The sequence below is a fragment of the Sinocyclocheilus rhinocerous genome, unplaced genomic scaffold (assembly GCF_001515625.1).
Source record: "Sinocyclocheilus rhinocerous isolate Xijiao unplaced genomic scaffold, SAMN03320098_v1.1 scaffold601, whole genome shotgun sequence".
Taxonomy (NCBI): Eukaryota; Metazoa; Chordata; class Actinopteri; order Cypriniformes; family Cyprinidae; genus Sinocyclocheilus; species Sinocyclocheilus rhinocerous.
This window is the reverse complement of record NW_015656605.1, coordinates 1,693,519-1,708,664: the sequence shown is the minus strand read 5'-3', so window position 1 is coordinate 1,708,664 and position 15,146 is coordinate 1,693,519. Positions and strand designations below refer to the sequence as shown.

General features: G+C 39.6%; 1 protein-coding gene across 2 annotated transcripts in view; it reads left to right on the top strand.

Moving 5' to 3' along the window:
* The first annotated feature begins 1,008 nt into the window (after nucleotides 1-1,008).
* Nucleotides 1,009-15,146, top strand: part of LOC107720462 (tyrosine-protein kinase receptor UFO-like) — a 51,987-nt gene continuing 37,849 nt past the window's right edge. Inside the window, exons 1-7 of one of the 2 annotated variants that reach the window (XM_016528182.1) lie at nucleotides 1,009-1,560; nucleotides 6,265-6,472; nucleotides 6,594-6,694; nucleotides 6,875-7,057; nucleotides 9,088-9,168; nucleotides 10,150-10,265; nucleotides 12,904-13,087. In XM_016528182.1, coding sequence (XP_016383668.1) covers nucleotides 1,413-1,560; nucleotides 6,265-6,472; nucleotides 6,594-6,694; nucleotides 6,875-7,057; nucleotides 9,088-9,168; nucleotides 10,150-10,265; nucleotides 12,904-13,087 — 1,021 coding nt within the window. In that variant the 5' untranslated portion in view covers nucleotides 1,009-1,412. The remainder of the gene's footprint in view (nucleotides 1,561-6,264; nucleotides 6,473-6,593; nucleotides 6,695-6,874; nucleotides 7,058-9,087; nucleotides 9,169-10,149; nucleotides 10,266-12,903; nucleotides 13,088-15,146) is intronic. The other variant, XM_016528183.1, reaches the window with a different exon arrangement.

The window sequence follows — 15,146 nt, the reverse complement described above, 5'->3', positions numbered from 1 at the left end:
TCATGTTTATCGTGCTGAAATCATGCGTTTTAAACCATATTAGTTTAAACTTCTGATATACGGTTTTCTGAGTGCTTATGTACAGAAAGCGGCTGTCACAGCATGTGAGTACTAAACTAAGTTTTCATTCACACACAAGTTTACGTTAAAAACACACAGGAGTTACAAAAACGTTCGGTTATGTCTGTGAAGGTAAACAGCTGGGAAATAAATCGCATGTTTATTTTAGATCTGTGTGGCAGCAGTAATATAAGTATATAATATAATATAATATACAGTAAATAAATCAATAAATGCACTGCTCTGTTGTCTCATCTGAGGCTGGGACTCTAAACAGTGTTCTGTGCTCGTCTGTGCAGCCAAACACAGAACAGTTAGCATGTTTTGCTCAAACTTTCGCCATGGCATTAGAGCTGGTACACCATTGTCGCTTGCGAAATCAAATGACGGCAGATTAAACGTACAGATTAAGGGGCGGTAATATTATTTGCTGTAAAGTTGCTTTGCAATGATTTGTATCGTGAAAAGCGCTGTACAAATAAACTTGAATTAAATTGAATGAATATTATAATAAGATCCCTTTGCCACGTCACTAGGGGAGCGAAATCAGACACGCTCGTTTTTTCAGACGCTTGCAGAAAAAGGAAACTTACTGGGTTAATCTTTTTTGAGTTTCCTTGGTTGGTAGATCCTGATTATAGCACTTAAAACCTGGAAAAGTCCGATTTTCATGATATGTCACCTTTAAGTTTTCAGCCAACTTTCAAGCCATTACTAAAACGACTCATCCTTAGAAAATTTCAGTCAAATTTTAAGAAAACGTGTTGTGTGTCTGTGTCTCATATGCTGTCTATGTTTAGCTGGTCTGTAGGGTTAGTTAAGTCTACTAGTACTATGTGAAGGGGTTGTTGTGTGACGGAGCTGCGAGAGGGAGGCGCACAGGAGGGAGGGATGGAGGAGGGGAGGAGAAAGACAGAATGGACAAAAGTTGAGTGGAGGAATGTGAGTTTGTCTGGAGGGGGAATAAAGGCGTCCTGATGGGAGAGGAGTTTTGGAGGCAAAAGGAAATTCTGATATAAAAATACGTGTCATGATTCCAAAAATAACACCGCTCTGGTTGGGCTTTTGGCGTTTCTACAGCCTACTTCACGTTCAGGATTATACTAAAAAGTTTTTGAGCTGAAAGAAGTGGGGAAAAAAGAATTTAAAAAAGAAGAAAGGAAGAATTAACTGCTTGTGCTGCTTTTGGAAACAGATTTCAGCAGATGACAATTTTGGAGACAACTTGACAAGCTGCTATTTTGAACCTGAGGGATTCGAGTTTCTCTTTTTTTTTTTTGCTACGGAATCTGTCTTTGCCCAAGAAGTGTCGCTCATCTGTGGAGAGTTGAAGCGCAGTCTGGAGCGATGCGATGATTATGCGATCTGTCACTGGTTCACACTCGACACCGACACCGAACCGGAGCGCCACAACACTGAACAACAGAATGAGCGGGTTGAACTTACTGACTCTGTTACTCATGATAGTGATGCGCCTCGGGGCCGCGGAGCTTCTGTCAGGTAAGAGATATACAGCGTCATTTCTAATCAAAACTTTTGTAATGCAGGGTATTGAAGTTTTCTGAGCATTCACCATAATTGAATATGGAGGTAAAATATAATCAGTGTTGTTTCAGGACATATAGTGGTCTTTTTAGACACTCTAGTTAACTTTTTAAAAATGTTTAAATGCCACTTTATTAGATAACAATTATCACTTTGCAAGCAAGTTATCACAGAATGAAGTTTCAAAAAATGCAAAAATGCTTATGTTTGAAATGATAGAACAATATATATAGTGTTAAAATGAAGATAAGTTTTGCTAAGGTAAAGACTACAGCTGTGGATGTTCTGCTGTGTGAACTTGAGGGGAACTTTTCATATTCACTAAAATGACCCTGTCTCCATCAATAAGTGTAAATAATTGTAATTCAGATAAATTAATATATTTTTGAGAAAAGAATTTGTGACTAAAGTGTCCAAAAACCTTCGGTCCACTGTACAAGCATTTTTTGAATCTTATTTATTATCAGTACATCTCATTTTGAGGCAGACAGTAACAAAAAAGACACTTGATGATGCCCCATGTCTCTTTTCATGCCACACCATCTTTGCTCTTCGGCTAGTGGAGGAGAACTGTGTGTGCTGTTACTTTTCAAAACAATGGGACTTACTGTTTTCACCTGACAGATGCAAAAAAAGCAAATCCTACACTGAAGGAGGGACCTGGGCTATATCTGGAGACAAGAATATCTTATTTTATCTTAGAAGAACACCCTAGCAATGCCCTAACAATAACATTGCAAGACCTTAGCAATCAACCAGAACACTCTAGTAACGGCATTGCATCATAACAGAGGCTTTTGCACAAGCAAGCAACGTTCATACTTTCCGTCTACATTGTCTTGCACAAGATAATGGCTTTAAGTGTTTACCATACACAAACTTACAGTCTTTACATTTGTCTGTGAGTGGCCCTTATGTGTGATGTCACGCTGAGTGAAGACTCTGAGGCGTGATGTGATGTCTGGCAGACTGGATACTTATCAGACTCTCACATCGAATCTCTCAGACTCTGAAGACGGGCAGCCTAAACACGCAACATGGATGCGGGGATTCAGAAAGAATGTGCCTCAGGGGCCATGCTGAATCAGACGGGGGAAATGATGGATTGAGTTTGGGCCAAAGGGATGGATGAGGGGATGAATTTAAAAAGAATGGAATAAAAAAGTCACGGCGGGGCTGAGATTGGTGGAGAAGTGAAAACAAAGGAGGAAAGGAAGAGTGATTTGTGTTAGTCTGGTGATAATGGTAATGATAATGGGGAGGGATGTTTGCAGGGCTGCTTTTCCTGCTTGTTAGTAGTTGTCGATTTTTACTGATGATTATTGACATTATAACATTTTACAACACCTTACAAAATAATGTTAAGGAGGACAGCCTGGTCTCATTTTTTTCGTAGGGATTACTAAATTACATATATAGGTACAAAATGTACATTTTTGTTCTTTGCATAGATGCTAAAATGTACAATATGGACCTATTGACAGCATCTAAAATGTAAACATTATTGCATATTTACAGCTAAAGAAACTTAAAATATTCTTCACAAATGTTTAATATTATAAAGATATTTGATAGATTCACTTTTACGATGTTATAGATACATTTTAGATCCCTTAACCCAGGGGTGTCAAACTCAGTTCCTGGAGAGTTTAGTTTAGCCCTGTAAAGTTTAGTTCCAATCCTGCTCCAACACACACACCATGTAGTTTTCAAATAAGCCTGAAGGACCTGATTAGTTGGATCAGGTGTGTCTAAACTAAACTCTGCAGGGCTCCGGCACTCCAGGAACTGAGTTTGACACCCCTACCTTAACCCTACTCCCAAACGTAAACATAACCACTTTATAGAGAACATAAAAAATAATATTCAATGGACAGAATGTAATGGACAGAAATATGTAGATCTGCAATGACAATTTTAGTAACAATATAGCATTGAAAGATATTTTGACATTTTTTGCTTATCCTACTCCTACCACTAAACCTAACCAAAACCATTTTTTAAAATATGTACAGTACAAAGAAAAACATGACAAGTGTAATCACAATACTTTATTTATTGTGAAAATCTCAGAAGCGGTACCAAAAGTAGTCCAAATGCCGATGTGTTGCAGTCGCGGTCCTCTCTGGCAGAACACAATAGTCTAGTGCAGTGGTTCCCAATCCTAACACACATACTCAGTCTACATTTCAATTTGCACATAATATACCTGTACATACAACTGTCTATTGTTATATACCTGTACATACAATTGTCGATTTGTATATTTTTTTATTCCTTATTTTACTTGTTCTATTTTTTATTTTTTATTTTTTTATTTTTTTTATTATCTGTGTTTTTTTGTTCTGTCACTGTCATTCTGTTACACTGTGGAAGCTTCTGTCACAAAAACAAATTCCTCGTATGTGTAAACATACCTGGCAATAAAGCTCATTCTGATTCTGATTCTGAGAACCCCAACACTGCACGTTTTTGACGTCTCTCTTATCTGACACACATTTGAGGTATTGGAGTCTTTACTAATCAGCTGATGAGTTGAATCGGGTGTGTTTGATTAGGGAGACATCTAAAAAGTGCAGGATTGGGAACCACTGGTCTAGTGTGAGGAACAGAGCAGAATTTAGATCGTTAATCGCTGAAAATATTATCCTGATCCACTCGGTGCAGGTGCGCATTTCTCATTCAAACAGCCGTCACTGCAATAAAACCTGTCGTAAAGCTTCTCGAGGCGGCAGGTTTTGGTCCCTTACAGTCGCTGCTGAGGACGGACGGAGATGAAGATCACTGAATAGTGCCTTAATTTGTCCTCAAAATTGTATGGATTCTGAACATTACAGAAATGTTATTCATTTTAAGGTTTTAAAGTGTATGCTTGTTCAACAATCTATAAAAATGTTAATTCCAAGATTTTAATATATATAAATAAGGATTTGTACACATTTGTAAATATGCAAAGTTCATACATAAAAATAATAATTAATATGAATAATATTTTTTTAAATCTGCCAATACGCCAGTAGTGCATGTTTCAGTGTACTGTATGCAAATGTAAGTAAATGTACATTTAAGAACAGCACCTTATGTAAAATACATTCAAATTTCTTGCTTATTTATTGCAAATAAAAAAAGTCATATAGAGGCCACCTTTCACAAGACAATCAGTTCTTGCTGGATAGTTTCTTCTTGTTGAATGCAAAGTTTCAAATTACGAGAGTAAAATGGATTTGAAGCAGCATTTTATGTTGACTTTAAACACTCAGATTCAATGAAGGCTGCAGAGAAAGACAGTTCAGGTCAGAGTTGACTGCCCACTTTCAGGCCATCATAAAAGGAAAAAATGTTTAAAAGAACTAGTGAAGCTAAAAGCCGCTGTAGCAAAGTAAAGGAAAAAAAACTAACCATGACAGGAGGATTTAGTGGGCCTCATTTTAAATATCAACTTGGGACCCGCGTCTCTGCATATGTGTGTATGTGTGTGTTCTCCTAAACCTTCCCTGAAAGACTGACAGTGTCCACATGTTGTTCATCCCATTCATATCTGAACACATTTCGGATGGACTGAAAGGAATGTTAAACTCTTGAAAAAACTTCCTGTAGCTTAAACCTCTAAGTGTATTTGTTAAGTGTGCACCTGAATGCGAATAATGTTTTTTATGAGCCATTTTCAAAAAGTCAGTCTGATTTCTTGTTGATAAAGCACATATATGAGAGACAGTTGTGTTAATAAGTGTTTTAGATGTCATGTCACACTGGATGAAACAATCTTCATGGGGTCAAAGGTTAAGGGTCAGGGCAGTGTCTGACAGCCTTGAGAAAATCCTAAACTGGAGTTATTAAACGGGAAGGAATTCGGAATGAGTTGCATCATCCATAGCGAACCTACACGGAACTGGCCTAATGCTGGATTACACGCCTCTGGTATCTCTCCGGCTTCAGCTGCAGAGCTTGTTATCGACTCCATGCTGACAGAGGAATGTAAAACATTTCAGTTCTTCAGGCAGATGGAGATGCATGGAGCCGATCGACCGTCCTGCGGTTGTATCCGCATCCTAAAAATCCATGCGAGGGAGGGTTGGTTGTGTTTTTGAAAACATCCCCTACAAAATCAGTTCACAAAGCGTCACCACCCCAGTGGCATTGAAAAGGAGGTTTGACTGATAAGTTCATGTGATGTTTACTCGTACTGAGAGACAAGGGAGCAAAAACTCACTTAGACTTAAACGGAAGAGCCCAGACTTTGGGGTGGACCACTAAGAAGCATGGTGCTTCTCAACCCAGCTCCTGGAGGGTCCCATCATGCCTGGTTCAGCTCATCAGCTCATTGGTGAGACCATATGTGTCAGATAAGGACCAGGGTTGGTAACCACTGATTTAGAGCTGATCTAGTTTTATAAAGGCATGAATCTTCAGAAACGATGTGGAAACCCTCCAATATGATGACCAGCTCTTCAAACTACAGCAAACGACATGCCATTAACACAAAAAAAAACATGTAAAGGCCTTGGCATGGCAATTATTCAGCACCAAAGATGATACATAATACACATTTGTTTAATTCATCTGCTCTTCAAAACAAACACAGGTTATGGAAGCTTAAGTGATAAACTCAACTTTACCTTTGACTTAATGGTTTTTCCACGATTTTCCTGCACTGTGTAGGTTTGCGTTTCATGGAGAGCCCTAAGAACGTGACCTCCTCTCTTGGGAAGCCAGTGGCTGTTCAGTGCATCCTGCGAGTGGACGGCGAGGGCCAGGGGCCCCTGGATGTGCTCTGGCTGAAGGAGGGACAGCCGCTGGAGTTTGCCGACACCAACCAGATGCAGCTCCCCGTAGATGAGAACAGCTGGCTGGTTTTTAGTGAACTCAAGTAGGAATACCTGTTTAATGAGGACATTTACACTGCCTCTCCATTGAACTGTTCTTTCAGTTTCCTCTGTCCATGATCAGTGTTGCAGAAACTTATTAACGTATTCTCCTTCTGCGTACAGGATAGAGGAGGTACAGCTCTCAGATATGGGCGCCTATCAGTGTGCGGTTTCATCTGGTGAAGAGGAGGCATTTTCCATGGAGGGATACATCCAACTAGAGGGTATTTCACTTTTTGAATGTCTTAAAATCCATTGTTGCAAAATTCAAATTAATATCGTAAATTGATTTCCTGATTGCTGACTGGGAGGCTGGGTTGGGTTGAGACTATAACAGTAGACTCCTCTTTAGTGCATTAATGATATATTTATGGATTCCCTAACTGTCTTTCTCTCTCCCCCAGGTCTCCCTCATTTCTCGGTAGACCCGCAGCATTTGTCAGTCGTGGCTAACACAGAGCTGAGTCTGCGCTGTGTGGCTCATGGTCCTCCTGATCCGGTGCGGGTCATCTGGCTTCAGGACGGGGCTCCTCTCAATAACCTGAATGACCCGATATCCCTGTCGCCCTCAACCCTCAACATCTCAGGTACTGACCTCACTCTACATGACTCTACACTGTTGTTGTTTTTATCAGCATTTACAAATACCTTGTATTGCCATATTTCATCTTTTTTTTTGCTCACCCTTTACATTTTTCTGTGAGTTTTACAATTATTTAACCAATAAATAGTATTGTGTTTGAATAAGTTCAGTGTTTCCTTTACTGAAAAAACACTGTCTTTAAAGACTAATGTTTTATGCATCTGAGGAGTGGAGAAGAGCGTTTCACCATAAACTTTGAAGAGATACCATATTCTGTGTAACCTGTAATGAGATGCACTTACTGCCACAAATACAGCTGTACTAATGACGGACAAAACATATGGACATACAAGGTTTCAGCCCGACAGTGACGACCTCTAACCATTCCACATAATAGCTCACTTCAGTACTAAATAAAGGTGCAGTAAGGCCATACAGTATAATTATTTGCAGCTACTATTTGTGGTGTTTGCTATTGTAATCAGTACTACTGCTATACTGCTCAAAAAGAGGGGTTTGTTCACATCACTTAAATGTGAAGTGAATATTTATATTTAGAAACCAGGGGCCTGTTTTATAAACTGCTTAGACTAATATTACAAGTTAGTCATCTCAATTTTTTCTTTAAGACGTTTTCTTCACGACTGGTTACACACACACACACACACACACACACACAGACTCTCTGCAGCAGGCGGACTGTCTGGAAGTTTTCCAAACGGGATTCATCCTTCGAGACGCTGGCCTTTGCTTACTAGTGATAGAGCAGCAGGAGATGAGAGGAAGGCCGAACAGGAAGAAAGAGTGGAAGAAAAAAATGAGGAGGAGGAAGAGGAGGAAGCCTTTGAAAACCTGCCACAGCAGAGTGCCACATACAGCCTGTGTTGTTGTTCCAGCTGTACTGAGCTGAAGAGAGAGATAGAGGCTTTGACTCATCGTGGATAACTGACCATTAGTGGTGGATTCACATCTTTGGAATGAGACACTTCTGCTTGCACACACACTCACACACACTCACACACACACACACACAAACACACACACACTGACTCACACTCATTCAAGAATTTCTTAAACTAAAATGGCAGTTCTTTCCATCCATAGCATTCCTTCTGCCTCTGCAGCAGCCTCACACACACACACACACACACATACCGGCCGTCACAGGGAGAATGTTAAACACTCTGTAAAGCATTCAGTGCTGTTTGCTAGGGCAAGCATCACTATTATTGTTGCTTATACTTATGGTCAGGGGTTTGATTTAAAAAAAAAAGTATTTAATTTTACTTTTTAATTTTTTGTTTTGTTTACTTTTTCCAGATAAAAACACAAAAAACACAAATCACCGTAATGATCACATAGCAAACACCCACAATACATCATGGCCACAACCTTTGCACAGGCACTCTAGTAATATTATTTGGGAAATGTATCAAGCTGTGAGGTTCTTTCAGTGTTGTATTATATGGCAAAAGAACGTTTAGTTGAGCAATGAATGGATTTACACTCTGAAAAGAATTTATCTATGCTGATCTATGCTGATGACAGATTGTGTTTTTAGGGAAGGAAATAGAATGAGATGAAACTAAATGTGGCTTGTGTTGAACTCTCTCTCTCTCACACACACACACACACACACACACACACACAGCACTCAGGCCTTGTCCATCAGAATTTGATCTGGTGACCCTTGATTTTGAACTGTTATGGCCTTTTAACAATGGACACACAGTGTTCCTCAATGACACACATGAGTTATTTTCACTGAGAGTGTGAAGAATGCTGTGTGTGAGAAAGAGAGCCTTCATTTGACATGTTTCTGTGAATGTCAGCATGTGCAGTGTGTGTGTGTGTGTGTGTGTGTGTGTGTGTGTCTTCAGTGTTTTCCTGAAAGCAGAAGTAGCTCTTTCCAAATCAGCTCTTTTTAATCCACAAACAGATTCTGAAACTCAAACACAACCCAACACAAGTTTGCAGTTTTTGGGGGATTTTTGGTTCTGGTTTTCTCAACCATGGTGTTTTGCTCCTCAACAGGTTTGAATAAAACCAGCTCTTTCTCCTGTGAAGCTCACAATCGTAAAGGTGTGGCGTCGTCTGGCACAGGTGTTGTGACCGGTGAGTGAGAGTGTTCAAGGCCCTGTTTACAAGACATTGACTCACGTGGGTCTACACCTCATGCTTGTTTTCAGTGCACTATAGTCTTTGACGCTGTAATAAGCATAAACACACACATATATATATATATATATATACACACATACATAGTCAAGTCACCTTTATTTATATAGCGCTTTATACAATGCAGATCGTGTCAAAGCAGCTTTACAGTGTCAAACAGGAAAAACGTGTGCTGATAATGCAAGAAGACAATAAATAACAGTCAGTTTATCAGTTAAAGTCAGTTCATTGTTGATTCAGCGATGTCATTGTCCAGCTATATATCAATAATAAATATTGATTGAATTAGTGCTTTTTTAATCAGATAATTGTATGTATACTGATATTAATAGTCACTGTTTCTCTGTGATATTTTGTAGCAATATATGCAGGATTGGCTTTTCCATGAGGCATGTGTGTGATGCTGCTTTAGAATTTGGTCAAATCAGGCTGTGCACGTACAGTATACTTTGGGGTTTAGTGCACAGTTTGGATTTAATGCTCATAGACGATTTTTTGAACTAGTTACATTATTTTTTAAATGTGGCCAGTATCAGATACCAGTGTGAAAAGGTCATGGTCCTGAACAGTGATAAAGATGGCACGCAGCACTCTGTCATAAGGACTTAAACACAGACAATTCTTGAGCAGATGAGGATGAGTGGAAAGAGATCAAAAACTGTAATTATTTAGGATTCGACCACTCAAGTTCTGCTCGTATAGACCTGTCACTGTAATAACGGCTCACTGTCCCTCCACCGTCTCGAATCAAACAGATCAGGTTCCTTGTGGATTGTGCAATCTCATATGAGATAAAAAAAAATCTGATCTTTTGCTGCAGTCTGAATGTAGCCAAAGTGTGGAAACACAAATAGATTTGAGCTGTTTTTGTCAATCAATGTTTTATGTAAAAACAGTACTTTTTATCTTTTTGTCTAGTTCTTCCTTCCCAGCCCCATGACATTAAAGCTGAAGAAATCACTAATTCAAGTATCCGTCTGTCTTGGCACATGGGCTTTGGAGGAATTTATCCCATCAGCCACTGCATTGTTCAGGTACCTGAAAAAAAAAACAATCTTTCAATAGATCAATATCAGAATGAGTGATTGTGTCAATATGTGTGTGTTTGTTTGTATCATTTGACTTTGAAAAGCTTGTGACGTGTCTGTTTTGTGAGTCAGAACCCTTTCCCTACACACACATGCTGCTTAATCATGCTGTGGAGTATCACATTTCACACATCAAGAGAGGCCCGTTCCACTCACTACTGAGGCCCAGTTCCCCATGTTCTGGGGCCCTGTTAGGACGAGTGTGTGTGTGTGTGTGTGTGTGTGTGTCATACACTCCCCTTCGCCTGAGCACCACCCCAAAGTGCCTGGTTCTAATAAAAACAGGCCTCTTGTGTCTGATCCCGCACCCCTCCTCTGTTCCTCAGCTCCACACAACCCAACGGTCCAAACTGAGACTAAACACAGTCCTGAAGGAACTGACGGATAATAAAAGAGGAAGAGAGAGAACAAAGCAAGAACCAGAAAATGTTAACAGAACTCATCTGACATATGAAAAAGAAAGAAAGAAAGAAAGAAAGCATTGCAAATCTATTAAAGTTTAATTTAAAAGTATATATATAATATATATTTGGTATTTTTGCTAGGGGTGGGAAGAATAATGTATTAATTTCTGCAATTAATATTTGTTGTGTAATGCTTCAAAATGAATTAACGTCATTGATGTCTTTTCCCCTAATCCGTTGGCTAGCGTTACAGTAAATGATCACACTCTCTGAACTGACATAGTTGCTGACTGTTAATAAATGATAAATGAAAGCAATCATACAATTTGCAGTTTAGCCCCGGCATTCAGTTATAAAATATATATTTAAGAAACATGCATCTAATTTTCCTCTTTCCAACAGTTGGTTTAGTCCTGAACTGAAGTAAAGGATCTAGAAGGAGCTGAGACATCTGTCAGCTCAAATCCAGAAATGCTTCAGGTCATTGTGAATGCAGAGATAAGAGACAGAGATAAACTGACCCCTCGTAGGGGAATTCAGCAGCGCTGTGAGTCAGTGACCAGCGGCTCCGTTCACTCTGTTTACTGACTCACGTGTGACTCCTCACTCCAGAATGAATCCCTTCACCATTATCAGGAAGAGCAACTTCTCCCTTCAGCTTTGAGCGTTATGACACATCTGCTCTTTCTCACCGCAGCACTGAGCCATTCATGAGTCAGTTCTTTCATTCACCCGGTCACACTACATTAGGATAAACATTATAACTATGTGTGTACAGACGTTTGAAGTTTGTGTTGACGGGAGTTTTTTTAGTGCTGCCTGAGGGAATGTGAGGAAAACAGAAAAGAGGAGACACGTGTGTCTAGTCGTAAATGTCTTGTAGTGTCTACATACATTTATAAATCATATATTACAATTCCCCACCTCTGTTATTTTATTCAATTTGCTTACTGTAAAGTGAAAAAAAATTAATTATGGTGTACTGTACAATAATGAAAACTGATGTACAGTATACTTACAATTATACTTTTCATTTGAAAATATATACTATTGTTTGTTTTTCACTTTACATTAATGAGAATTGAGAAGCAAGATAACTTATGCCAGAATTATTTATTTAGCATTGTTTAAAGGAATGATATTTTTATTCTTAATTTGACCCTAGACATTTCTAGAGAGTTTCTCTGAGATTTACACTTTGTATTTGGTCGTTTGTTGTTTTATTTCTGGCTTAAACTTGTGTGCAACTTGAATTCTATGGAGTTTTCGTAATCATTTTCAGTCACGCCAATAAAACATTTGTTCGTTTATAAAGGCAACTCTTTCTTTCCTCTCTGTAGATTTTTACTGTAATTCCTACAGCCGAGAATGATTTGAAGCAGTATAACTGTGTGTAGGTGATTTGTTTTCTGCCAGCGTTTGATGTTTGTTGCATCGGCAGCATGTTTCTGGTGCTGAGCGAGCTGTTTGCATGTGTCCTGCTGTATGTGTGTGTGTGTGCGCGTGCGTGGGTGTGTGTGTGTGTGTGTGTGCGTGTGTGTGGTTATGAAGCGTGTGCCAAAGATCAGCTCAGGAAGACTGCAGACTACATGCTTGTGTGTTTATGTATTAAGGAATATTCTGGGTTCAGTATAACTTACGTGAGAAGGGTGACTTTTTTTCTCATGTCACACATGTAAACCTGGTAACTTACCAACAAGAAATGTGACATAAATATTTGTTTACACATAAACTTGTAAGTCCTATTTAATCCTGAATATCCCTGTGTTTACTCTAGCACAGGATCCTGGGGAAAGGGGAAGTGATAGAAGTCGCTTCTTCTTTGTCCTGAACAGAAAGTGAATGTCACTCATTTCACTCAAGTTATCAGTGGTCTTTCCCTGTGTGTCCAAACACCAAACATGACTTCTTCTTGCCTCATTTCTTAAAATAATTTTCCATAGAAACAAGATGTCCATTCAATATACTAATTGTTTGATGAGTGAGATTTGTTGAAGTGTAAATTGAAGAAGACTTTCACTATTTTAAAATTTTGCAAATAATGAAAGGGTTTGATCGTTTAAAAATATGTTCCGCGAGGCCCATAGGAGATCGTCATCCCTGTTATAGATGTCACTAGGAAATGCTAAGAAACCACTAAAACCCATGTAATGATTTTGTTCAAATACAATATCTTTCAGGTCAAAGCGTCTGGTGAAGACGCTGATCAGGTCATCTCCAGTCAGACGGTCAGTGCACCCGACACCAGCCGTCTGATCTCAGATCTGGAGGCCTTCAGCCAGTATGATCTCAGAATGGCCTGCCGGAGCAGTCAGGGCGTCTCGAGCTGGACGGCCTGGATGAGCGTCAGCACCAGTGAAGGAGGTAAGCACATGCCCACACCGATCCTCATTCTCACAGAGACCGTAGGAACATGCTGGACTCATGTTGGGCTGGTAACAGTGTTACAGTCCTCACTGAAGTGTGTTTACAGTAGATAGATGTGTGAGGTATGTCTCTGCTAAACACTGGACGACATGGAAACTGTCAGCACAGAACGACCAGGGAAGCAGAAACACAGATCTATGGTGTTCACACATCTATCAGATGGTGATGCACGTTAGGGATGGGAACTGACAGCAAGGAGCAATCAGGAAAACACTTAAATGACCAAAATGCCCTTTCCTAATGCACACTTCAGCCTGAAGAGCTGCTGGTTATTGTGAGGCATTCAGGCCGGTCTGTAGGTTTGAGTGTGTGTCTGCTGCTCTGTGCTGTGAGTGTGTGTCTTCTGTAAAGGTTCTGGTCTGGCTGTGTTCACATCAGCGCTGCTTGTCTGTCAGGCAGGACAGGACTGGAGCCAGATTACAGCTGAAGGAGTGTTTGTAGGAGAGATTGAGGTGGGTGTTGGGTACTTTCCATAAACTGGCATTATGAAATGTCTCTTAGAAACAAACGGCTGTGAGCGGAGCTTTAACACACAGACAGACAGATGGCATGTGACCGCGAGCACAAGAAGAATCTGAAGCTCCATGTAAATACAAAATGTTATTCCTTTAAAGGTTATTTCTTAGTGATTGCTTCTTCACAGCTTCACTCTTCATTTATTCATTTAATCTAGACTCTTTCACTTGAAGGGGAAACATTCCAATTTTTAGTGTTACAATACATCCCAGCTTAAAACATAGATTCAACAGTAATTAACCAATCCTACGTTGATTCGTTTGTAAAGTGTAAACAGTTTGACTTTGTAGCACTATCACAACATTGATCTGCATGTCTGATCATCCTGACCAGCCCGACACAGTAACATCTGCTCACTGGAGTGACTTTTACCTGACTAATGACACACAGGGAGTCTTTCAAAGCAGTAATTTTCCATGCAGTACCATTTAGTAACACTACTGGAAATATTTAAGATCTGTCTGAATTGGAACTGGACTGAATCAACACTGAACTGACTAAAGCTGAATAACTATATTGCTGCCTATAGCCTATAGCTGATCGATTAACTTCACACTGAAATTGATTTGAACTGACTTGAGCTGAATAATGACACTCTTGTCTTTTAGAGCTGCTTTACAGCAGAATTACAGTCTCCATAGTTGAGTTTCCATCAATGATTCTGCTATGTTCCTGTTTATCTCTGTGAAGCTGCTTTGACACAATCTGTATTGTATAAATCTGTATTTGACTTGCTTAATAATAAACATCCTTTCTGATGTATTGCACACATTCGTTTGCTGTTGCACTGAAACGTTCCAACTCCACTCCAGGTTTTCCATTTCTCGCTCATCCAAGGCAACACACACTGAGCTCCTGGCTCTCAGTGCTCACATGTGCACTAGAATACGAGGAGTGAGACAAACATTGTGCATATTGGTGCACTTATTCAAATGATGGAGGTGAAATGGGTTTGGAATCTCATCTTACTCAAGTAGTTTTTTTGGACAAGTACTTTTACTCTACTCGCACTACATTTTTTGGAAGGTAATGGTACTTTTACTTGAGTATATTTTTTCAGTACTCTTTCCACCACTGTTCATGATGTCTTTAAAAAGGTTTAGTTTGTGATTCTCTTTCCCTGTGTGTTCTGCTTAACTGGATTTCGTTTTTTCCTCTTTTCAATCTCCAATTAATAATTTTTGTGTGGGACGGGCGAGACACAGGAAAGATGTGAGTGAAGGAGACATTTCAGATTTTCCAGGAGAGGGTTTTGTTGGACAGTGACAGTGTTTGGCTGTACTGGGCTGTGTGTGTTTATATGTGTGTGTGTGTGTGTGTGAGTGTATATGTGTGTGTGTGTGTGTGTGTGTGTGTATGTGTGTGTGTGTGAGTGTATGTGTGTGTGTGAGTGTATGTGAGTGTGTGTGTGTGAGTGTATGTGAGTGTGTGTGTGAGTGTGTGGGTGTGTGTGTGTGTGTGTGTGTGTGTGAGTGTGAGT